This window comes from Amia ocellicauda, chromosome 1, assembly GCF_036373705.1.
Source record: "Amia ocellicauda isolate fAmiCal2 chromosome 1, fAmiCal2.hap1, whole genome shotgun sequence".
In the NCBI taxonomy this organism is placed as follows: Eukaryota; Metazoa; Chordata; class Actinopteri; order Amiiformes; family Amiidae; genus Amia; species Amia ocellicauda.
Genome location: NC_089850.1, coordinates 50,472,024 through 50,496,534, shown reverse-complemented (window position 1 = coordinate 50,496,534; position 24,511 = coordinate 50,472,024). Strand labels below are relative to the sequence as shown.

Genomic DNA, 24,511 nt, shown 5'->3' with positions numbered 1-24,511 from the left:
GACCCATTTTCAATGCCCTGGCTGAGGGAAGGAGGTTCTCACCCAAGATTTGATGGTACATGGCCCCGTCCATCGTCCCTTTGATGCGGTGCAGTTGTCCTGTCCCCTTAGCAGAAAAACACCCCCAAAGCATAATGTTTCCACCTCCATGTTTGACAGTGGGGATGGTGTTCTGATGGTGATCTGACCACAACACTTTCACCCAGTTCTCCTCTGAATCATTCAGATGTTCATTGGCAAACTTCAGACGGGCCTGTACATGTGCTTTCTTGAGCAGGGGGACCTTGCAGGCGCTGCAGGATTTCAGTCCTTCATGGCGTAGTGTGTTACCAATTGTTTTCTTGGTGACTATGGTCCCAGCTGCCTTAACATCATTAACAAGATCCTCCCGTGTAGTTCTGGGCTGATTCCTCACCGTTCTCATGATCATTGAAACTCCACGAGGTGAGATCTTGCATGGAGCCCCAGACCGAGGGAGACTGACAGTTATTTTGTGTTTCTTCCATTTGCGAATAATCGCACCAACTATTGTCACCTTCTCACCGTGCTGCTTGGCGATGGTCTTGTAGCCCATTCCAGCCTTGTGTAGGTCTACAATCTTGTCCCTGACATCCTTGGACAGCTCTTTGGTCTTGGCCATGGTGGAGAGTTTGGCATCTGATTGATTGATTGATTGCTTCTGTGGACAGGTGTCTTTTATACAGGTAACGAGCTGAGATTAGGAGCACTCCCTTTAAGAGAGTGCTCCTAATCTCAGCTCGTTACCTGTATAAAAGACACCTGGGAGCCAGAAATCTTGCTGATTGATAGGGGATCAAATACTTATTTCCCTCATTAACATGCAAATCAATTTATAACTTTTTTGAAATGCGTTTTTCTGGATTTTTTTGCTGTTATTCTGTCTCTCACTGTTAAAATACACCTACCATTAAAATTATAGACTGATCATTTCTTTGTCGTGGGAAAACGTACAAAATCAGCAGGGGATCAAATACTTTTTTCCCCTCACTGTATACACTCACCTAAAGGATTATTAGGAACACCTGTTCAATTTCTCATTAATGCAATTATCTAACCAACCAATCACTTGGCAGTTGCTTCAATGCATTTAGGGGTGTGGTCCTGGTCAAGACAATCTCCTGAACTCCAAACTGAATGTCTGAATGGGAAAGAAAGGTGATTTAAGCAATTTTGAGCGTGGCATGGTTGTTGGTGCCAGACGGGCCGGTCTGAGTATTTCACAATCTGCTCAGTTACTGGGATTTTCACGCACAACCATTTCTAGGGTTTACAAAGAATGGTGTGAAAAGGGAAAAACATCCAGTATGCGGCAGTCCTGTGGGGCGAAAATGCCTTGTTGATGCTAGAGGTCAGAGGAGAATGGGCCGACTGATTCAAGCTGATAGAAGAGCAACTTTGACTGAAATAACCACTCGTTACAACCGAGGTATGCAGCAAAGCATTTGTGAAGCCACAACACATACAACCTTGAGGTGGATGGGCTACAACAGCAGAACACCCCACCGGGTACCACTCATCTCCACTACAAATAGGAAAAAGAGGCTACAATTTGCACAAGCTCACCAAAATTGAACAGTTGAAGACTGGAAAAATGTTGCCTGGTCTGATGAGTCTTGATTTCTGTTGAGACATTCAGATGGTAGAGTCAGAATTTGGTGTAAACAGAATGAGAACATGGATCCATCATGCCTTGTTACCACTGTGCAGGCTGGTGGTGGTGGTGTAATGGTGTGGGGGATGTTTTCTTGGCACACTTTAGGCCCCTTAGTGCCAATTGGGCATCGTTTAAATGCCACGGCCTACCTGAGCATTGTTTCTGACCATGTCCATCCCTTTATGACCACCATGTACCCATCCTCTGATGGCTACTTCCAGCAGGATAATGCACCATGTCACAAAGGTCGAATCATTTCAAATTGGTTTCTTGAACATGACAATGAGTTCACTGTACTAAACTGGCCCCCACAGTCACCAGATCTCAACCCAATAGAGCATCTTTGGGATGTGGTGGAACGGGAGCTTCGTGCCCTGGATGTGCATCCCACAAATCTCCATCAACTGCAAGATGCTATCCTATCAATATGGGCCAACATTTCTAAAGAATGCTTTCAGCACCTTGTTGAATCAATGCCACGTAGAATTAAGGCAGTTCTGAAGGCAAAAGGGGGTCAAACACATTATTAGTATGGTGTTCCTAATAATCCTTTAGGTGAGTGTATATTGTTTTGTATATTTAATAACTGGTACGTGATGTGTTGAAGACTTCCTGGTCAAATAGGGTGCTCTTTTAATGGGATTTGTTTTCTTTTTTCTTCCAGATGATCTAAACATTGCCGGGATCATACTGGGGGTGTTGGTCGTAGTGGCGGTCCTTGTGTCTATAACAGTGGGGATCTGTTGTGCATATAAGAGAGGCTACTTCGTCAGCAAGAAGCAAACAGGAAACAAGTATGTACAGTTGATGGGCTTGTCAAACCTGCAGTTGCTTCCATGATTGTTCTAGTTCCTTGAGTTCACCAGCAGTGTTATGTGCTTGTGTTGCGGTGGTTTTGAAACTAGGACTGCTATGTCAATTAAAAATAGACTTCCAGACACAAAAGACCACTTCCGAAATCATAACTGCATGTGAAAGCAGATTCTTTAAATTATCATGAACCTTTCGAGTTTAATTTTCCAGGGCTGGAACTGATAACACTCCTGGCATCCAGATCTTATAATTTCAGATAGTGTTTATTGATTAGCTCACATATGGCCCATGTAAGTGCAGTACAAGTGTGTAGTAAAGCTTAGTATTATATTGCAAACCAGTGTCTAATTTTTTTTAATATTTATTTCACATGTACAGCATGTGAGTGCTTGTTAGCTTTACACCTTTTTATTCTTGATCTTTCCCCTAGTTACAAACCCCCTGCAAAAGGAGATGGTGTGGATTATGTCAGGACAGATGAAGAGGTAAGAATAAAACAATACTTTATGGCTGTAAGAGTTCTTCAGTGCTTAAACTGTGCGGGGAAATTATATAATATTATTATTAATTATATAAACCATAAGTGGATGAAAATAAATGTATAGAGGTATTATTGCAGCCCTGTGCTTTAGGTTTCATATCAAACGCTTATTTCAGTGGTCCACCACTTCAGAGTATCAGTCTGGGGCTCAATAAATGTTAAACACACATTACTGAAATGGTCGTGCTTAAAGCAATACAAAATGCGATGAAGCATAAGCAGTGTCCCAGTGCCCTGCTCTGACGCCACTCTTGTCTCCTGTGCCTTCTGTTTAGGGCGACTTCCGACACAAATCCTCGTTCGTGATCTGAAAAAGCATCGGAGAAGATCCCAGAGACACGGAGACGTCCAAAGCAGAATACCTTCTCTTTGATTGAACTTCTTAGCTTCTGAGACGACGCACGAGCTGCCAGAGAAAACCTCTCCCACTGAGGCGACTGCAATGACACTACCCGAGTTTGCCAAAGGTGACAACAGTTATCACACACAAAAAAAAAACAACGGAACAACAAACCTGGTTTTCCCTTTTCTGAAGCTAATGTCAGCAATGAGCCTCTTGTGTTCCCATCTTTTTTGAAATCCAAACTAGATGCATAGATGATCCGTTTTCATTTTTCTGTAGTAACAGTCCATTTATAATACGTAGTGAATGCAGTTTGTTAAGCACAGCTAATTTCAAAGAGCGCTCCTATTTACAGCATGATCCCGAGAGCAAGAAAGCAGAGAATAGGCATGTGCTTGCGGCATGGCAAGGCGACGGTGCAGCGCTGTAAGGTAAAGGATCGCAGCAGCTACACCTTCAACCCTGATACGATTGTGGTTTTAATGCAGGTCGGCTTCTAGTACATCAGCACAGGTTTGGACTCCATTTGTATGGCGTTTCTACTGGAAACATCCAATTGTTGCCATTTATAGGACGTACCATTTTTTTGTACCAGCAAAGTTTGTCGAACTATTTTTGATGGAATATATTTTGAAATGCCTATAGATAAAGGTTTACTTTTTTAATATTTGTACATTACTAACACTAAAGCCAATACTTTTTCTTTTTTGGTGGGATGGGGAGGTCTATAAATGAATTTTACATTTATAGCCACTCAGTGTTCTACACAGTTAATACGTGTAATAGAAATAGAGTATATAAAAGCAATGCATTATGAGTAGGTGGAGTTTTTTGTTTTTGACTGCCACAGCATATCAAGGTATTACATTTATTGTTGTTGTTGTCGTTTGTTTGTTTTTTTAGCAACTGTCTTACACAATCTTTTTAACTGCTGGGATTGAAATATGTTAATACAAAGGAGACGTTCTGAAAAGCTAACATTTTGTAGATAGTCTTATAGAGAGTAGGGAAATCCAGAGCACACCAGTTGCAGGCTGGTGGCGAACACTGCCGTGGATCAGCGCAGTGTGTTCTTAAATGATAAGTGACCTTCTACGCTTGCTTTTTTTTCTTGTAAATATTAAGTATGCAGCCTGAACTGTTTTATTTTATTTAAGTTATGAAAATATTTCTGTATTATGGAGGAAAATAAAAAGGTTTTTATGCACGGTACAAATTTTATAAATATATATATTAGTATGTAAGGCGTGCAAAGATAGAAAAATACAGGGGGCATGACAGGGATTCGTGTGGTTAGAGCTCCTGACTAAGGCAGCCCGCGATGTGAGGGCATGGTGCCAGGAGAACCAAGCTGGCACCATGTTCCTTAAACAGGCAGAACAATGGTATTTAGCCCACATGAACAAATTCCAGTCACCGTGGTTTGTTGCGCTTTGCCTTTGGGAATTCAGAGTGGTATGCAAGGACTCCTTTTAACCAGTATTCACAATTTGATTTACAGGAATCTTGGTCTCAAGTTATGTCTAGTTGCCTTTTTATTTCTCAAACTGTTTCATGGTCCTGTATCACAGGGAAATACAAGGATTATTGGTGCATCAATCAACAAAAATTTATACATTTGCAATACCTATCAATTCTTTCTTACCATTTTTAAAGACTACATGTATTCGGTTTGTTTTTACCACTGAATATTTCATTTTAAAACTAATCATTACTTTTTGAAAACATAACCTGTTTTTTATAGTTGCTATTATTTTCATACATTGTACATAATATTGGTGACTATATATAATAATGATAAATGAAGTATGATGTAAGAAATTGGAGAATTAAGAAAAGGAGAATCATTTGCAGCCAGAATGGATGTTTTCAGTTTTTCACAGAAAACGCATCATCATTCATTCCTCTCAAGTGCCTTCAAACTGCACCAGTGTTCCCGGTTTAAATTCTGCTCTGGAGTTCTGATGCTACTGGGAGAATTTACAGGCGTACACGGGAAAGGGATATTAGGACACTGCTGATATAACCTTTCCATCGCCATCAAATCTCAGGAGCCCGCTGTTGCATTATAACGTCCTTCTTAATGATGCGTGATGTCTGTGCTCTCACTAACTGCTAACTGTATGTCCAGGGTTACAATCTTTATTATGACAAATAGGAAGCCAAGCTAAATCAATGTATTGCATATCAATTAGATTACAATGTTCAGTCATGCCATTTTACAGACTGACCTTTGGATCTTCACCCTGAGAAGCAAACTCACTGATGTATGTATTTATTTCTAACCATCTTGTTTTACATATTAGCCTGGGTAGGGTTAAGCTCAATCGCACCTTTGAGTTCTGGTTTTGGCGAGTTCATACAACCCAATACTTTAACCAGTATTTGTATTCCCCATGTAGGTCTCACTCATGGGTGTTTGAGAGGAATGATCACTTACAAAAAACATAACCAAGAAACATATAGTAACTTATTTTGGGCTTTGCCTCCCCACAAGGGTGTCAACATACGTCATTTTTCTGTCAATAGCCCACTTGCATTCAAAGGACACATTTCATTTCATGGATTTAATAGATTGTATCGCAAATCGTTTTTGTTTGCATAGGAGACAGATGCTGTTCTGTTGGTATATTAGTGCCTAAAACATAGTTTGAAAAAACAAATACATAAAAATACTGTTAGGATAAGCGGATGCAGGCCACATTTGCAAGTTGGCCAAGTTGTTTATCTACTTCCTGTGGTTACTGGACATGAAACCCAATCAGGGTTAATTTTTAATACAAAAAATATTTATATATGGTGGTGTTGCCCCAGTACTTGAACTCTTGACCTAACTCGGCTTAACAGTAAAACCGAGAGGTTCCATGGGGTATTTTTCAGCAATCTGCATGGGCCAGTAACGTGGGACGTGCTGAACAGGGAACCATGCTTTTAACATCCCTGTGATACGTTTTACTATTTGGCACAGTAGTCAATTCGATTAGAAACCCTGACCAGAGTAGAAATGTGTATTAAAGGAAACAAAATTGCAATAATAAATAAATAAAAATCGCACAATCGGATGACATGTAGTGAGGGCATCCAAGTTTAGGGTAAAATTATGTTCAAATACAGTCAAGTTATTATTGTTGTTTCGTATCTTAAGCCTTACCACTTACCTCCAGGAACCTCCATGTGCAGTCAGCAACAGAAGGCTTTTTTTTGTTTTTTTTAAACTGGTTTTTTGAACAGTGTAGAAGTGCAATACTGAAGGTTTGTATTACAGATAACGTGGATGTGATTTTCATGGTTTTTGTTTGCCTACAGATTAAGTATTTCATGTTAAATAAATTATAGGATTTTCTGAACAAAAACTGGTGTAATGATCCCTGCATTCTCTTTGGAAACTGTTGGGTTCCACTTGTAAACCCTTGTACAAAACTAACAGTGTGAATTCCAAAATTGTATGTTTGTGATTAATAAAACTCACTTCTAAACCATTTTGTTTGTATATTTATTTGTTTATATTTGGAAGTTAAACAATGCACAAAAAGAATAGGCAGGAAATGACATCACTGAGAAGCAATTACCGAAAGCCATATAGAAACTATTGCAATCCTTTCACATCTAGCTTAAAATAAGCAGCATTATGGAAAAATAACCATAATCTTAAACACAATGAATTATGGGGGATAAACACCATCATAACTACATTGTAATAGGACTTTTAAGGAATTCAAGTTTAGGGTCACCTTAAGTAAATATTTAATGGGCATAACATCCTTTCTTTCGATTAATCCAGATCCAGTTAATGTGCTTCTATGCAAGTTCAATGTCTTACAAAAAGGGATTTACACAAAGGTTTGAAGTGCCATAGTCAGCATATTTTAATATATTCACACTATTTAGATAGACCTTATGTGATCTTTTCACAGATACAAGCAAGTCCACATCAGGCATCGTGTGAGGAAGTGTTACATATATATATTAAAAAAAATAAAAACAACAACCTGTGACCACAACGGAAAGCAGCATGTAAATGGAAGAAGCCAGTTGAACCGGAGCTCAGCAGGTCCTAATTCTGCGGTTTCAGGGGGGTCCTCTGTGAGCGTCTGACCTTGGTGCGGGTGATGGGCGACTCCACGTTCCACTGCCGGGGCTGCGGGGTCCTGGAACACAAAGCACTTGGTTGGGGAGTTGGGCTTAAATGCATACACCACTTCATGGGGGGTGAGAAACAACGTGATTGCCTGTTGAGGGCCTGAGGCCATCTGAAAACAATGTTTAACCCTTTGCATCCTGTCTGCAGTGCTATGATTCGTACAGATATGTAACTCACAATTATGTCTGACCTGAACACCCAGTGATTAACACTAGCTTTTATGTGAGCCGTGCACAGCCTCTTGATTCACTGCTAAGGGCGATGCAGTAATGCGCTCTGAAAGCTATTCCAGACATGGCCCGTTCTCGTCATTAACACTCAGCCCAGATCATCCTCACACGAATGGGAAGAGACGGCAGAGCTGCCGTGCTCGGCCCCAAGGAGATGGGTTACTCACTGCCGGTCCGGGGACATCAAGTACAGGACGTTGGCATCTTTCTTCTCAGAATCTCTGGGCTCTGAAAAGAAATGCAGACGGACATCAGCAGGATCCAGCACTAGTGCCAGCGACGCACGGATGGTTTGACAGCCTGAGACCTACCATTGTCACTGGAGTTTAACAGGGATCTGGAGATGTAACTGACTCCGGCTCCAAACGTCACATTTTCAATGGTCTCTGAGAAGATACACCCACAGACACATACATTACTTGACAGCAACAAATTAAAGAAACAGAAGATTTTGTTTTTACTTTTCAACACTTATGTACAACAATAAATCTGACACTGTGGTCTTCTGCAACCCACTTGGGAGAGCATCGAAGGGTAAAGGCTTCTTCCATTCCCACTTATTTTACCTACCTTCACTTGAGAGTCAAGGAGACTAAAAGAAGAACAAGAGGTCCACGAAACAGATTTAAAGCCGGAAAAAAAAAAAATACTACAATAGCTTAGTCCTGCTTATTATTACTAGATACTAGTTTGTGTATAGAGAACTTTGACCTCAAATATTCTTTGGGGCGCCAAGAAACATTCGGGCACTGAACTTACGGTCTGGAGTGCTGATCGCTCGGTCTACCAAGCTGCTGCTGCTGCTGCTGGGAGTGCGATTCTGTCTTGCGACCCTAGCTGAGAAGAAAAAATAAATGGATAAATATCAGACATCACCGAGGCGCACCCCTGAGACAGAACATGGCCATGGCTGCTAAAGCCAATCTCTGCAAGGCCTAGATTGACTGCCGAGACAAAAATAGCTGAGCCTTCACTTGACGCGTTCACCAGATCAACAGCGGCATGACTAACAGCAGACAGCCAACACACAGTAGAGCTGAACACTTGAACACTGACAATTTCAGAGTGCAGTGAAAGAAAATGTGAGCATTTCCTGGAGTGCAGTCGAGGAACGGCTCGGCCAGCGGTACCTGAGGTGTTGAGCGGGGTGTGCTGGCTGCTGGGGGCGGGCGATGTGCTGCTCACACTGTTCCTGCGCTGGTTCTTCAGGCTCTCTGCGACTTTCTTGGCAGAGTTGAGGAGAGCAGCAGTGCTCAGAGACAGGACCCTGGAATCAAGCACACGGTATTGTGTTTTTTGTTTGTTAGATTTTAAGTATTAGGCTTTTCTTCAAGTGTTAATAGAAAGCGGGAAATAAGTAGCTTAATTTTCCACAACTAACATTCACTACAGCAACTCCTGAAAAGGATGTAATGACACAGGTTAGATGCCTACAATTATAAATAGTTTTTAATTACCATACATGGTTAACCCTGGATACTAACATCAGTCAAGTTAAATCAAGACAGTACAAATCCAAAAATCGCTGCATAAATAATTCACTAGTGATGGTGACTCACCGAGCCCTGGTCGCTGTCGTTCCGGCAGGCTTGGGCGTGAGGAAGACTGGCGTCGAGGGCCACATTGGCTGGGGAGTGGTGCCTGCAGCTCCAGCCATGCATGGAGACGCCCCGCCCTGGGGGCCCTGGCCTCGAGCGCTCGAGGATGGGACAGGAGACAGGCAGACTGAGGGCTGTAGCAGAAGAGAGCAGAGCAGAGCACTGTGGATTCCATACAAGGCAGGAGGCACGTTGTACTGCTGAACACTTTCAAAAACAACTCCCCACACCTGGCCTAAGCCTCGATTCCCCAGAGGCTTCACTCTGCGTCCTCCACATTGGCACTTTCTACCCCCGAACAGCAACGTTTCACACTGGGTTACTGAAGTTGAAAAGCTGAAACTAAACTTCTTTCTTGCTCCCCTCCATCCTTTGAGCAACTTGTATGAGCTGGACATGCACCTCTGACGGCCAACTACCTTACCCTGGGTGTTCCTGGCCGAGTGTTGGCGTCGGGCGCTGTGACAGTGCTGCCGTTGCCCTGTTCCCCCTCCCTGTGCAGCTGCTCCTCGTACTTCTTCATGTCATACTCCAGCTCCGCTGCCAGCTGCTTGTCCACTGAGAAAAAGTCCTTCACCTCATTCCGGTAGTCCTGCATCATTTCCTGTCAAGAGGGAAAAAGAATAAATAAATAAATAAATAAATAAATAAATAAATAATCCTTTAACTTGCCAGGCTGTCCCTTTTTTTTTTTTTTTAACCTTGCCTGACCGAAATCTTTTTGGTAACAGAGCGGAGAAGTTTTTACTTTAAATTATTTTAGTGCTGGTTGCTGCTTCTCAAGCTGAATTTTACTTCAAGCACACAGGAACAAATTTTTTGATTTTTCCCCCCAACATGACCAACAACTGACTGTAAACTGCCTGAAATAATGCCCTGCAGCCGGCGTGTGAATCACCGATGTGAACATGGCCTGCAGTATGACCTTCAGCACTGCCTCTGGTATTATTGAAGGCCTGAACAGATTGCCTCGAATATCCCTGTCGGTTCTGCCTTCGTTGTCACTGTAAAACTTCGCTCCAATATCACAGCAGAAACAGCCTGAATGGGTGTTAATGGTGGCAGTAACAACACAGCATCATATCTCTTTCCCGATTAATTTATGTCAGCACAGCACTTCACAGCTCCACAAGCTAAGCTCTCGCACTCGCCAGCTGCCCTCAGGTTGATCACTTATGCAGCAAGAGCGACAGCCATACTGTGGGCTGCTCTCTCAGCCCCAGAGCTGGAGACAATACCGGTTTCAGTCTAGAACCAGAATGGGAACAAAAACGAGTTCTAGGACCTGGAACCAATTAGAATGTTTTCCGGGTGAATTTGAAAAAATAAATAGCTCTGACCCGCAGGTACGCCATGAGGTCCTTCAGGGCAGGGATGCGCATCTCCTCCAGCATGGCCTTGAGGGATGTGATGATGGGAATCACATTCTCAATAAAATTCTTCTTTTGGACCTGGAACACAACAGGTAAAAGCTGAACTCTGTGACAGTGACAGGAGAGCACCCTCTGGTTGTTTTCACCAGGAATATTTCATTATGGTTTCAGCTTTGGTTAAATACATACATATAAAATCAGAAAGAGCAGAAAATGTGCATTTGACACAACCGAGGGAACACACTGACCTGTGAGATGAGCTTCTTCTGCGCCACCTGCATGACGGCATTGGCCACGGCCATCTCATCATCATCGGGCTGCAGCTCCTCCTCCGGCCGGCTCCTCATGGCGGAGAGCTTCATCTCCTTCAGGCTCAGCACCACGAAGGTGTCCGACAGCAGCTCACTGGCCTCCAAGTGCAGGGGCAGCAGCCCATCCACGAAGCTCGCTGCCAGAGAACACGTTCACGAGAACAGAAACACAGTATAGTTATACAGTAGTGTAGAACGGCGTTTTCACAACCATGAAGTCAATGAAGCCCTCACTCAACATAGGATTTTGTTTCAGGCAGAAATCAAAGTTTGTCTTAGTCTACATTTGTGTTATTGTGGCAAGAATGACTAATATATCAGGAGCAGAGTTGTATGTGCTGTAGCTTGACATTTCAGTGTTGACTAGGGTTGAAGGGGGGGTTCAGGGTGCGAACTGACCTTTAGATAGTATCTAAAACTGTTGGTACCTAAACTTTCAGCCCAGTCTTTCATTTCCTGCATGAACAGGAAACGAGCAAAGAAGTTGAAGGACGTGGGCATTTATAATAAAAACAAGCCCATAGCAGACCACTCAGATGGGTAATTCAGACGCCCTGGGCTGCAGTTTCAACAGCGAGGGACAGCAGGGGAGAGCTCCTACCCAGCACGTTCTGACTGATCTTCGTGGTGATGTTGAAGCGCTGCTCGTCTGTGAAATGCTCCAGGAGGAATTTATAAATCTTCATTCGTAGCTCTTTGTTCTTGGGCCCTTTTAGAGAAAACATGGCCTTCTCACTGCAGGATCAGACAGCAGGTGAGAAGATCGAGACGTCATTGTGAGGAGGATCAACTTGTTGCAATTATGCACTTATGGAAAAACAAAAGTGCATCTTTCTGTATGTTTAAAGCAAGCTGTGGTGTGGTATTCTTAATGAAGTAAACCGAAAATTACGGTTTGATCGGTTACATGGATGTGTGGACAGATCAATAGAAATCTTAATGGATTTTTTTTTTTTTTTTTTTAAACGTAAAAGATCCTGTCATTGATATGGTACAGGTTAAGAGATATGAAACCTTGAAACCCTACTGGCATATAGTATTATATTAGATATAATATTATCTATAAAATGGCAAAGATAGCACGTTACAGAGGTCAAAGGACACCAGAAACCTACCGGGCTGTCTGTGGGAACTTGTTGTACTTCTCATGCTTTTCATAGCCATTGAAGTGGAAAATGCACTCTATGAAATGCTGGGAAAACATGACAGGGTTTCTCTTCAGCAGCAGGTGGACCAAACAGAATTCACAAAGCCTGAAACACGGAGCAAGGTGCACTTGTTAAAACTCATGCAAAGGGACCTCCTGGTTAAATAAAATAATAATAATAAATAAATAAATAGAGGAAACCCTTGAAATTAGGCAGCCTCTACAGCAGGTACCTGGCAATGCTGGGATCAGGGTCAACAAGTACAACAACAAACCGGAAGAACAGGGACCCCTTCCACTTCACAAACTCCTCCTACAGACGAGCAAAAAAAGAAAAAAATAATAATTTTGTGTTTTAAAGGAGTTCAAACTACTAGATGCGGTCCCGATTCTGCTTGATAAATCGGCCAAATCAATCGATCGTTAAGAAAGCTGAAGGAAAAAAGGTACAAGATCCCTTATATTTCTTAGTGTCTGTGATTGATTGATTAATTTAGTTTTATCTATCTATGTATGTATTCTTCATCTACACGGTTACTTCTGTACAATCTACTCTATAGAACCAGATAGGACGAGATCTTGATACAAAACGATTATTCATGCCAACCCAATCCTTGGCACTGTCCACCCCAAGTGCATAGGAGGCTCACAGTGTGCCAGCGCTGGGGTCCTGGCTGGGGCCGAGGAATGAACAGAGTGCCAAACAGGCTCCTCCCACCCTATGACCCCTCTGCCGGTCTTACCTGCAGCAGGTTGGTCAGCATGATCAGGGTCTGTTTGCGGATGAGGGGCTCGGGGTCCTTCAGGCAGGCGGCAATGTTGGGGATGTACCGGTCCACCATGGTGGTGTAGCGCACACACAGGTCGCACATCACAATGATCACGTTGTTGCGCACGGGCACCTCCGTGCTCACCTCCAGCTCGCGGGCCAATGCGGGCACACACTTCTTGGCCAGGTCCTCATTCTGCAGACACAGCTTGCCTGGGACCCAGATGATCAGCAGCCGTGCAAGAAGAAGGTTGGCGTTACATGACCAGTCTTTATTTTTTATTTTATTTTAATCGAAACCCAGAAAAATCCTGTTAACTTTACGTAAGCCTGGCAATCTGTGAATTGTGTGATAACTCTTTCAGTTTAACCTTTCAAATCAGAAGCACTAACTATAAATATAAACCCAAAAATACATCTGGATTTGTACCGTCTCATTCAGAGGCCTCCAAATTTGGTCTGGGAGAGGCCTGATCCTTCAGCCGTTAGAGGACTCTCTAGGCAGGCCCAGATACCCAACTCGGGCATCAATAAATGGATGGATGAAATTATTCAGAAGACTCTCCGGGACTAGGGCTGCAGAACCACCATTTAATAAACAGAGACCACTACAGCCCAACACAGCTGTGCCCAAGATGATGATGATGATGAACATGGTGAAGAAGCCTTACCCAGGGTGATGAAGGCATGGGCTTTGACTGCCGTGGGCATGGTGGAAGGCTTGAACTGGGACAGGGGCTGTGAGGCGGGCAGCTCCTCCGTCCCCTCGACTGAGGAGACAAAATGGAAAGTCAAAACCAACAAGTCACAGAGGATTTGGGAGATGGAGATATATAAACCAGTGCAATTTAGTGTAAGCCTAAAACTGTTATGGCACCCCCTTAAGGAACTTCTTGATCTATAAATACATGAAAGCTAATGAAACTACAATGTGCATCTGAACACTGATGACACCTGAAACTCTCTAGTATGAGAAGGCTGGTACTGCAGGGGCTCCATCTTGTGGTCAAGAATTGCACACACAGCTGTAATTCTAGCTTTTGTGCTTCAACTTAGAGGTCTTGAAACAGCTCCTGTCTTTACAAAAAAAGATGCATTTTGTGGGAGGGAGGGGACAGCCATACAAAACAGACATACACTGAATTCCTGAACTGAATCGGCATGTCAATTTGTTTTAAACCCACTCCTCATTCAGTGACTTGATGCTCTTTTAGGAAAGGCAGGCATGGTTCCCATCATTTTACATGTCTGCTCACTCCCTCTCATCTCTTACCTGGGTCCAAGCTGACATTCGCAGCCAGTATTGACTGGACGAGAAGGAAGACTCTTTTCTCCACTTTGGCAGGACATTGCAAAGCCGCTTCCCCCAGAGTGAACAAGTACTTCACCTGCAGAAAGTACAGTTTCTCATGTTTATTTTCTTGAATTACAGCAATTCAAGACCTCTACTGTCCACTTAACACCAGCACTGCCATTTTATTTTTATTTCTGGAAACACGACACTGATGCTTCCACCTAATTCAGAAAAACTGTAACTATATAAAACATTTAAAATTAAGGTAATATCTGTGCCATTCATGTGTAGTATTTTACTTGGTTATCTATAATGGAGTATTTATTAACCTCGTAGAGGACATAGAGCAGTGCTGTACCACAGTTTCAACAGTCATCTCGGTCAACGCATTTAGGGTTTGATTTATGTAAATATAATTTTAAATAAATGCAACTTCTTCACCTTTTCTAATGTGGGTTTACACCCTCCACCTTAGGTTAGTGGTTTTAGAAGTCCTTCAGCTGACAGAGAGATGATTAGAAACAAACAGCCTAAAATAAATGGAAAAGCAGCTTGACATACCACAAGCTCCTCATCGATATTCTGCGATCTGTCCGCGCTCAGCATGAGGTTCGAAAGATAGGAGTCACAGAGAGAAACCAGGTCCCCACAGTACCGGTTCAGAAGTCTCTGCGTACAGAAGAGAAGGCCACATTCAGCATCTCTGATCTCACAGGCAGGGGCCGGCTCCAGACACGGGCAGATCGGAACAGGTCTTGCTCGACTTCCAGTCATGAAGAATCCCAAGTTAATCACACTTACATATTACGTCCGATGCAGGTTCAAAACCCACTGACCTTCCCAAATGAAAGTGCAACAAACCCAAACTTAAATACTGAAGTTTAAAATGAATAACCTCAAATAAGTAATTACAGAACCAAACACTGAATATAAAATTTAAGTCAATCCAAAAATGGTAAATAAAATATGTAGCTCTCTGTAGTCTCTGTACCGATCCGTCAGACAGGTGCGTTACCTGCGTGTCCTCCACGGAGTCCCTCTGAACCAGCCTCTGCAGGGCACTGACACAGGAGCCAATGACGATGATGGGGGCGTGGAACCCCTTCAGCCACTTCATAATGTCCTCTGGAACAGCACAACACAATCAGTGCTTCGAGTTCAAAGAAACACTTAGCACCACAATTATGCTTATTTATCCAGTTTGTGGGGGGCTTAGGCAAAGCAATCCCATTCTGTCAGATCAACACTTTTGCAGGCCTGTCAAACATCAATAAGGGCAATTCTAAGTATTTTCACCCAGGATCTCAAATCAGTATTACCACCAAGCACTGAAACTTATAACAAGAACACAAATAAACCTCTTTAAAATCCATATTAGTGTAATCCCACCTCCCCTGAAAACAAAAACAAAATAACAACAACCCACCGATCACCCTCTCCCTGGTGTCCCCGTTGAGATGCTTGGCGATGTGTCCGATAACACACAGTACGTGGCACGTGGTTGAGACGGTGATATCCTCATTGCTACAGAACCATAAAACAAATGCCAGAGAAAGTATGATAACAAGTATGATTAACACACAAACGCACACACCCCACTTTGTACAGTGAAAATGCATCTACAGGAGCAATGGCAGCCTGAAAAGAGCAGGAGGCCTGAGATGTTCTCCCCCACCTGACAATGTGATCCCAGGCCTCCAGTATCTTGCCGTAGTTGAGCCTGGGGGCGGAGCCGGCCACCTTGGAGAGCAGCAGCCAGGCGGCGGACGCATGCTCGGTCTCCGTGTGAGAGATCAGGTTATTGACGAAGACCGTGGAGAACTTGTCTTGCTTGGCCCAGATGATGAAGGCTTTGCTCAGGTAACGACTAGGAAATTAGACGGGGGGGTGGGGGGGGTTGTGGGAAGGGAAATCAAAAGATGGGATCACCTTCAGTAACTCAAGTAAAGCTAAACACCATAAAAAATATACACGTACTCCCCGGGTTGTATAATACCTGGCTCACGTAACCTCAACACGTAAAATCTATTCATAGGCCCCATTACAGAAATGTTCAAGTTATGAAAATGTTACATTCAATGCGTAAAGAGCCAGTGTGTTTACAACTTATAAAAAGACAGACTTAGGCAGAGTTGGGGAATGGAACCCTTAGATAAGTCAGGGAATGTCTATGCTCAAAATGAATTAAATTGAAATGTTGTTTATGCATCATCTATGGGTCAATATAAATACCATGAAATTAAATGCGACGTGAAGACGACAAGTGTTTCAGTGGAAGGCACTTTGTCTCTAGCCATGAGATCCCCGTGTCCAGTGTCTTACCACAGGTCTTGACTCTCCCCACTCAGGAGGGTCAGCAGGTCCCAGGCCAGTCTCTGCCGGCTGTCCTTATCGCTGAACCGGCTGTAGCTCTGGATGTGGCGAAGGATAGTCTGCTCGAGGCAATCCAAGGCCTTCTCTTGAACAGAGCTTTCGGAGTCCATAACAACAGGCACCACCCCCGTCAGCCACGCCTTCTGCACCACGCTGTTCTCTGGCTGAGCCTGAGAGAGAGTAAGTGAGTGAGAGAATGACAGGACTCACATGCAATGATTCATATGAAGCCATCAACCAAGAGCTGTACCCATCTTAAATTTGCGATTTTAACAAAATATTTGGAATTTGGAGAGAGAAGTGTGGAGATTCAAGCCCAGATCCCTCTTTGCGTGCAAACAGAGATAAACTGTCATGCTAAAACCTTCGGTAAGGAAGCAGATTAAAAAGTGTGTCCTTTGTTGGACAGGATAGATGTCAAGACCTATACAGGAGACCCTTCTTCACAGCAAGGAACACAAACTGCTAAGCATGCAGCCATAGCAGATTCACTGGAATGCTCCAGGACCTAGACAAGTGTTCCCGAGTCCTCAGCCAAGGGGTGCCAAGAAGGTGTGGCCCTCTGCTGGATGTAGAGTGGGCGGGACTTACAGCAAGGAGTTCAGTGAGGCACTGCAGGGCCTGCTTCCTCACAGACAAGGCTGGGTCTCGGCAGCGGTCCTGTAAGGTGGACAGGTCCTCTGGGGTGCAGGGGATCATGCCAATCTTCAGGAGACTCATTAACACCTGCGCGCGCACACACACAAACACACATCTCACTGAGGACGTTACAGCTTCCCCTTGCAGAGGATATAAAAAGCTCTGATAATGCTGTGTCGCAAGGGAGTCATGGGGGGGGATAAAATAAATACTACTCATAAAAGCATTAATACAGTAAGTGCTAGTGGGCGAGGTGCCACATTACCTGCAAGGATGATTTCCTCACGTTGGTCTTCTCATCGCTCGCCCGCTGTCGGAGCATGGCGATGGTGTCCCTTGCTGCATTGCAAAGGGCGACATCTCAGACACAAGACCGTGGATTTTTTAACACCAAACCACATCCAAGTGCATTGAATCTAACTTTTCAACGCAAGGGGATGTGCACAGTAAATTTTTATTGATTAATTCTTGGCACGACAAAGCCAAGTCCACCAAGGGCATGCAATTAACTTATAACTGATATGCACTGAAAATACTGCTTTAATTTTTTGTGGCTTAACCTTATTTCCTCTGCACCACACTGGAAATGCCAGACTTGAAATCCAGAAGAAAATGCCATTACTGGGTGTATAATAAATCACACAAATGTAGACCTTCCCTGCTGCTCTGAAAAATGTTTGCAGACAAAAGGTTATGACCTACCATCGAAAATGGATCCATCTTCCCCACTGGTGATTTCAATGGTTTTGAAGACACCTGCTGTAACGTGGGGATTTGCCTCAGAGATATTACGGGTACCTGGTGGCAAAAGTATATAAACCTTTATTTGGGGCGGAAGAAAAGAGTCATTAAGGAAATCAGTGTGTGTGTGTCTGTGCGCGCACATGTTCTGCTGCATATAAGTATTGCCTAAGAAAAAGTTGGGATAATGAATAATAGATTATTCTTCTCAGATGGGAAGCTACAGTACAGAGTGAATGAAAAAACAGAGCTGGTCAACTACCTTAGCAGTAAATTAATTTCTCTTGCATTTCCAAGCTTACAACAAAGGAGTCTGTTGAACCATTAAAGCTTACAATTTATGAGCCCTGGATTACACGGATATAAGACTTTCCATTTCATTTCCAATTAAATACATTTCATGTACTGCTAAACTTCCGGAAAAAACACACGGTGCATTCACAGACACATTCTGCAGATACCTCTGCATTAACCAGTAAAACTTCAAAAGAGTTGGTAGTCTGATAAACTCTCAAGAGTCACTATTACCTTCGGAATTCCCTGCAACGCTCATGTGATCCATATCCAGCATCGTCCGGGCAACCGCTAGAATAAAATAGCAGCACCATTACAGTAACAAAAGGCAACATATGCAAATTGAATTATCTAATCCACCATAATGAAATAACCGATCATAGCATCATGTCCACTAGGTAAGAAGCACTCCACTCCTTGCTTGAAAGAAAGTCAGAAGTCAAACTGAAGAAAACACAAATAATAAACAGTTAAATCAAGATGAGGCAGATATTGGATGGCGAAAAAAGTGACATCATGGCAAACAAAAACAGTTCAGCTGCATTTCTGAACACAACATTAAAGAGTATTCTTGCAGGAGCCCATTTTGGAGCTCTGGTCTCTGCCTTGCACTCTCTTTCCCACCCTCTGGAGTGAAGCATGTCTTTTCCAGTGCCTGCCCGCCCCCTCTCAGTACTCACTCCCGTGCATGAGCTCCTGGATGCCCTCCGCCGTGCTGGGAGACTGCTGCTCCAGACACTGCGCCAGGCAGGCCAAGGCTCGACTGCGCACGGTGGCGGTCCGGTCGGAGCAGCGGCTGAAGATCATCGCCTGAACCAGGAACTTGTGCTGCAGGAGGCGGGCCTGCTCTGGGGGCAGAGGGGCTTCAGGGGTGCGTTCCGGCTGCTCCAGCAGGGCCATGGCCACGTCCAGGCCAAACTGTCGGTATTGTGTCTGCGGTGGAACGGGATGGTCAGCAAAATGCTTGTGCCTGTTCACTGCTTGATCTATTGGTACCGTTGCTGCAAACTAAGGGCTGTGCCAGCAATGGCTTCGGCAACACCGGGAACAGACCATACTAGGAACTAGGCGAAGGCCCAAGCATTCACACTGGATTTGCTCTCTACATATGTGTATGTATACATACAATATAAATACAGCATTGCCATCCTCAGCTTTGATGGTCACAGAACTGGAGTTAAGCAATGTAGGACTGAAATGGTTCTTACAAGTCTAAATTTCCCAAACAGCTAGCTACACTACACACTTTTCACAACCTGAGGATGCAGTCACGAGAAAATCAGCGGGAGTCACCTTGGCGTTACAGGAGTATTCATAGAGCCACTGGATGAAGGAAGCATATTCGGCACAGGACAGTTTAGCCAGCAGTCTGACCAGCGCTTGAGCTCCGTGGGTGCGGTACTCTGTCTTATCTGCCACCTGTAACCCCACAAAAAAAGGGCAGTGCATTAATTGGGGGAAGAACAGATGTTGCCTGCATAATGGAAGATATTCAATGTTGCTACTGACAGCAGCTCCACACACTAGGACACATTTTTAGGAAAGCACAACTTTCTCCACCACTCACATACTGTATGCCATTTCAACAGATCAATATTGGCAAAACAGAGCAGGGCTGATTTACCCCAATTTAACACATGGGTGGGTCTGTGCACATACTTAAACACACAGACATGGATTAAAAACAAAGACCATAACTGACTGGAGGATGGAGTCCTGTCAAGTTTTATAGGTCCCTTTAACAGAATAAAGAAAGGAAGGAAATGTGCGGCACAGGACTGCAGTCTCACCTTGGCGCAGATGTGCTGCAGCAGAGTTCGGAGAATAGGCAGCACATCGTCCTTCAGCTCATCGACAATGTGACTAGAATAGCAAACACAAGGAGGAACGTGAAGGGCAGTGGCTGCCATCTTTCATATAGCACAATTTCATAAACTCACCCTCACTCGCATGCACACACGGAGGAAGGGGCACATAGTCACAGTGCATCTGTCCTCACCTCACAAAGCGAATGGCCATGTCCTTGGCAGCGACCACCTGCTGGGTCAGAGCGAGGAGGCAGGGTCGCGATCCGTCACCACCGCTCATCATCAGAATTACGTACAGGAGCCTGTGGAAGACCCGGCGCACCGTCTGAAAGGACACGCACATTACACGGCTCAGTCAAGGGACATTTTAGGTTTCCATAGTTTTTCTTTGCTTTTTTCCTTCTCCAAGAGGCTGAAGACTTCCTGAGCACATGCACTTGCTGCCGAGTGCATTCCAGCTCTTGCCAGCTGAGCATTCTGGTTTGCCTTTACCACCAGGAAAATAGGAATGCCTCCGATACTCCTGCTCCAGGTTTTAATTCCCATAGTGTCCGATGGTGACAGTGGAGAAACGGTCTTGGAGCAGTCTAGACATCCTCTCACCTGATTTCCTTCCCCATGAGCTGGAGAGCAGAGCAGCCTGAGCCCCCAGTAGGCCACGTCAGGGAGACTCTTCATTCTGTTAATATCCCTGACGAGAGACAAGCAGATTAACAAGGTACAGCACAGCTGTTTTATGTTAACACAGACATCAGACATTTATCTCCAAAAATGATATATAACTCACCATTTGATAGAATAACATTTTTAAAATTGTATTTTAGATACAAAACAGTAATGTTGGACTAAAACAAACTATTCATTAAAAACTAATTATCTAAACATTTGTTAGAACTCACTGCGTTTCTGAAAACCTTAGTTCTCCAATCACTGGCTCGAAATTGGTAAGTGCTATAAAAATCTGCAAAGGAAAATGTAAATTTAGTATTACCATCTTCTCAGATCATTTAAAGCCATTTATTTTAAACCCTTTGTTGTTGCATGCTACGGAACAGTAATAAACTGAAGGCATTATAGATTAATAGTTTAACTCATGTGGTAATTCTGCTTTCATCAGGTGAATGAAAGGTTTTTAAAATGTGATGAATATGACCCATCGGTTAAATTAACTGCAATTCAAGGCATTTAAACAATATGAATCAAAAACAGTAAAACACCATGACAATTATTATAATTACTATGGCTACTAAGAAGAGCAGTAACAATTAATGGACAAATGTGCATGTGAAGGAAGGAGTTTCACACACTACGCATCTAGACTGCGTTTGGCACATTTGTCCCCTGACCCGAGACGCCGAGGACAGCACCTGCACACAGTGCTGCACGTTCTGGGGCTTGTCCTTCAGAGGGAACTTGGTAAGCAGCCTAAGGAAGTTCTTGACCAAGAAGAAGATGCCCTCCCGAAGCTGCAGGAGATCCTGCCCAGAGATGTAGACCTCCTCCTCATCCTGATCACCGTCCTCAAACTCATCCTCCAGCTACAGAAAGAAGGAAGGGGTTGGGAGGGAAACAACAACAAAAGCTTTGTTCTCTCTTTCTTTTAATGGATTGATTCATTTACACAGGGAAATGACCTAAGTGGCCCTAAGAAGAAGTGGAGCATCGTATTCCTCTACCTCTCGGTCTTCCCTTCGCGGAGGTTTGGCTCTTTTCCGGCCCTTTGGGTCACCCTGTGAACTCTTGGCGGTTTCCTTTTTGCGTTTCTTCCCTGAGTCCAGGTCTTGTGGCCAGGTCTTTCTCACAGTGTCCAGGCACTTGTCAAACAGCACAGGGTGGAAGACCTTGCTGGTTATGCTCCCTTTGTTATTGCAAAAAAATGAAAGATCATTAAAGACACTACAGGAGATTATACATATGGAGATGCATACAATAAGGAAGAGTCTCAGCATTTGCCATTCTCAAATATAATATAATTATGGCCCAGCAGATAAATCTGAAACATATCGAGGTAATTTTAATTATTGTGAGACAAAGACCTACTACATTGTGCGGGGTATGCATCAACTTTACTACCTACATTCTTCAACCAGAGTGCTATTTAGCGGTCATGAATTTAAATAAAACAACATCAACAGGAACAGAAAAACTAAAGCCAAGAAAAAGGGAAAGAGACACAGGTGAGTGAATCGGCACAATTACAACAGGAGCGGAAACAATCTTGCCTGGGATCTCCAGCAGCAGGAAGTAAATGGCAGCTGCTCTCAAGGCACACTGTCTCTGGGGCACGCTGGCTGTCTTACTGTGACCCGTCTGGACAAAGTGGTGGAGAAGCACCACCAGCCCACTGCCCGACAGTCCATGCTGGGAGAACAGCGTCCAGACACTCTGTGGTTCAAAAACACGCATGTTGGCGGAGTGGCCCGGGCAAGAATTAAAAAGCAACTTTTACAAAAAGGATTTTTAGATCAGATAATTGAGTACATACAACAAATGTGTTTACATAAGTAAATGAGTGAAGCCTCTCTCTGAGCTGTGCCAAAGAGCAGATACACCCTCCTGGTTACAGATCCCCAAGATGCCTCCATCACTTACTTCAGTAACTGCTCTGTCCTCTGTGGCATAGGGGAGCAGGTGTTGGTAAACTGCTTTGAAGGCCTCCAGTCCATTTTCGTTAACTTCTCCCTCGATGCGAGCGTCCAGTGGGTCGGTCTCGGTAAAGTCCAGCTCCCACACTGTGTCCACCCATCCTGCAGCAGAAACACAATTATGAAAGCAAACAAGCTTTTAAACGTAAGGCGCTTAACCTGCCCCATACCAGTTGTTAAAATTATTACAATATAACCCTGAGTGTGATTTACTTTATTGTAACACAACAGCATGGGGGAACAAGATTGTTAAGCATTTCTGGGTCAGACTGCTCTACAAAAGACTAAAGTTCCTCTGCTGCAGTAATGATAGTTATACCCTTGAGCAAGGTACTTCACTTAGATTGCTCCAGTAAAATGCCCAGCTGTATAAATGGGTACAAATGTAAGTTGGATAAGAGCGTCAGCTAAATGACAAAAATAATAATAATAATAATATTCAGACTTGTGGTCAAATGCACTGTTTCAATACGATTAAGATTGTATTCACAATTATTCATCAATCTCCTCGACCACTTAAAAACTCACTTTCTCAGAAGGGAAATTAGCTGGTTTTGGGTTTTATTCTAAAATCTGGCTATCCCATACAACAACATTTGTCTTGATATCAACTATAATTGTCCTCAGCCTACCTCCAAGAATTGGGAACAGAGTTTAATGGGATTTATTTTTATTTTCTCTTACAATGAGGAACATGCATTCACAAAAATAAATTACTTAGTATTTTTTGTTCTTATAACAATTAACACATTTACTTGCATATTACTACAAAATACTATTATTTATTTACTTTTCATTAGTGCAAATGTACTTGAATTTACTTCTTCTATCAAGATTAATAGAATTTCTAATCATCTATTAATTAAAATGACTCGTGCAGAACTTAAACTAAGTATTTTTGTATAATGAACATAAGTAATAGATTTACTTATATTCTATAGTGCTGGCAATCGCTACCAAATATTGTACATTACTAAGAACTACTTGTAGATGTTTTGAGTCATTTAAGAACAAACGTTCCCCCAAACATGACTTATTTTCACTGGCAACTGTCATAATCATACACATCCTCTGATCGTTATATAAAGAACTGCAGCCCACCAGTGGAGCACCTGACCAGCATACTGCTTGTTTGTTGCAATTTGATTTAATTAAGATTGAACTTAATCTGCAAGGATGATCCCTAAAAATGTAACGTAAATTAGTAGCACCAATACACACAAACATCAATAGGACCACATTGCAAAAGGTATAACTGTACGGGAAAAAAATCACAGAATATAACTGTTTAAATTGACAGTTATAAACTCACCGTGGGAAATATCACTGATTTTCAGCAACTGTAAAGTTTCCAACAGCTCCATCTTTCCTATTTCCAAATATTGAATCCAGGCGCGAAAATAAAAGACATACGCATGCGCAGATCTATGTATTCGGTTTACTTAGTTAAAATAAATAATAATACATTATTGTTATACTGCTCAAAGGCTAGCAAAATGATGTTGTAATAATGCATGTTTAACTATTTAGTATTTGAAATTAATAACTAGTTAAACGTATTTAGGACACTGCGTCCATTCCGGCTCAAATTAAGCATCTAGTTTCGTCCACAGATGGTCCCGTACGTAGAGCCAACATGGCGACCATATCTACGCAGTTTCAAATCGCCCTCAACTGAACTGGAAGTTATTTCACGGGCATAATAATAGTAATACTAATGAGGGCGTAATTTATAGTATTTGCATTTGGTTACTTTTGTATTATACGTGCATATGT

At 43.1% G+C, this 24,511-nt stretch overlaps 2 protein-coding genes across 2 annotated transcripts in view; one reads left to right on the top strand and one right to left on the bottom strand.

Moving 5' to 3' along the window:
- Nucleotides 1-6,851, top strand: part of jam3b (junctional adhesion molecule 3b) — a 52,789-nt gene extending 45,938 nt beyond the window's left edge. The window contains exons 7-9 of the mRNA XM_066708194.1: nt 2,340-2,469; nt 2,919-2,973; nt 3,305-6,851. Coding sequence (XP_066564291.1) covers nt 2,340-2,469; nt 2,919-2,973; nt 3,305-3,340 — 221 coding nt within the window. The 3' untranslated portion in view covers nt 3,341-6,851. The remainder of the gene's footprint in view (nt 1-2,339; nt 2,470-2,918; nt 2,974-3,304) is intronic.
- On the bottom strand, nt 6,852-24,317 carry ncapd3 (non-SMC condensin II complex, subunit D3). The gene is made up of 35 exons (XM_066708128.1): nt 24,048-24,317; nt 22,683-22,837; nt 22,313-22,475; nt 21,767-21,948; nt 21,458-21,628; nt 20,990-21,051; nt 20,694-20,781; nt 20,282-20,415; nt 20,073-20,145; nt 19,576-19,701; nt 18,963-19,215; nt 18,517-18,573; nt 17,950-18,045; nt 17,513-17,586; nt 17,200-17,334; nt 16,558-16,778; nt 15,911-16,102; nt 15,662-15,759; nt 15,251-15,360; nt 14,797-14,904; nt 14,215-14,329; nt 13,613-13,711; nt 12,916-13,154; nt 12,406-12,485; nt 12,141-12,278; nt 11,627-11,760; nt 10,963-11,162; nt 10,682-10,792; nt 9,766-9,945; nt 9,303-9,475; nt 8,874-9,010; nt 8,503-8,580; nt 8,055-8,129; nt 7,911-7,971; nt 6,852-7,520 (listed from the first exon to the last, which is right to left on the bottom strand). The coding sequence occupies exons 1-35, from the start codon at nt 24,097-24,099 to the stop codon at nt 7,427-7,429; spliced, it is 4,464 nt and encodes a 1,487-aa protein (XP_066564225.1). The 5' UTR covers nt 24,100-24,317; the 3' UTR covers nt 6,852-7,426.
- Between the last annotated feature and the right edge of the window lie 194 nt (nt 24,318-24,511).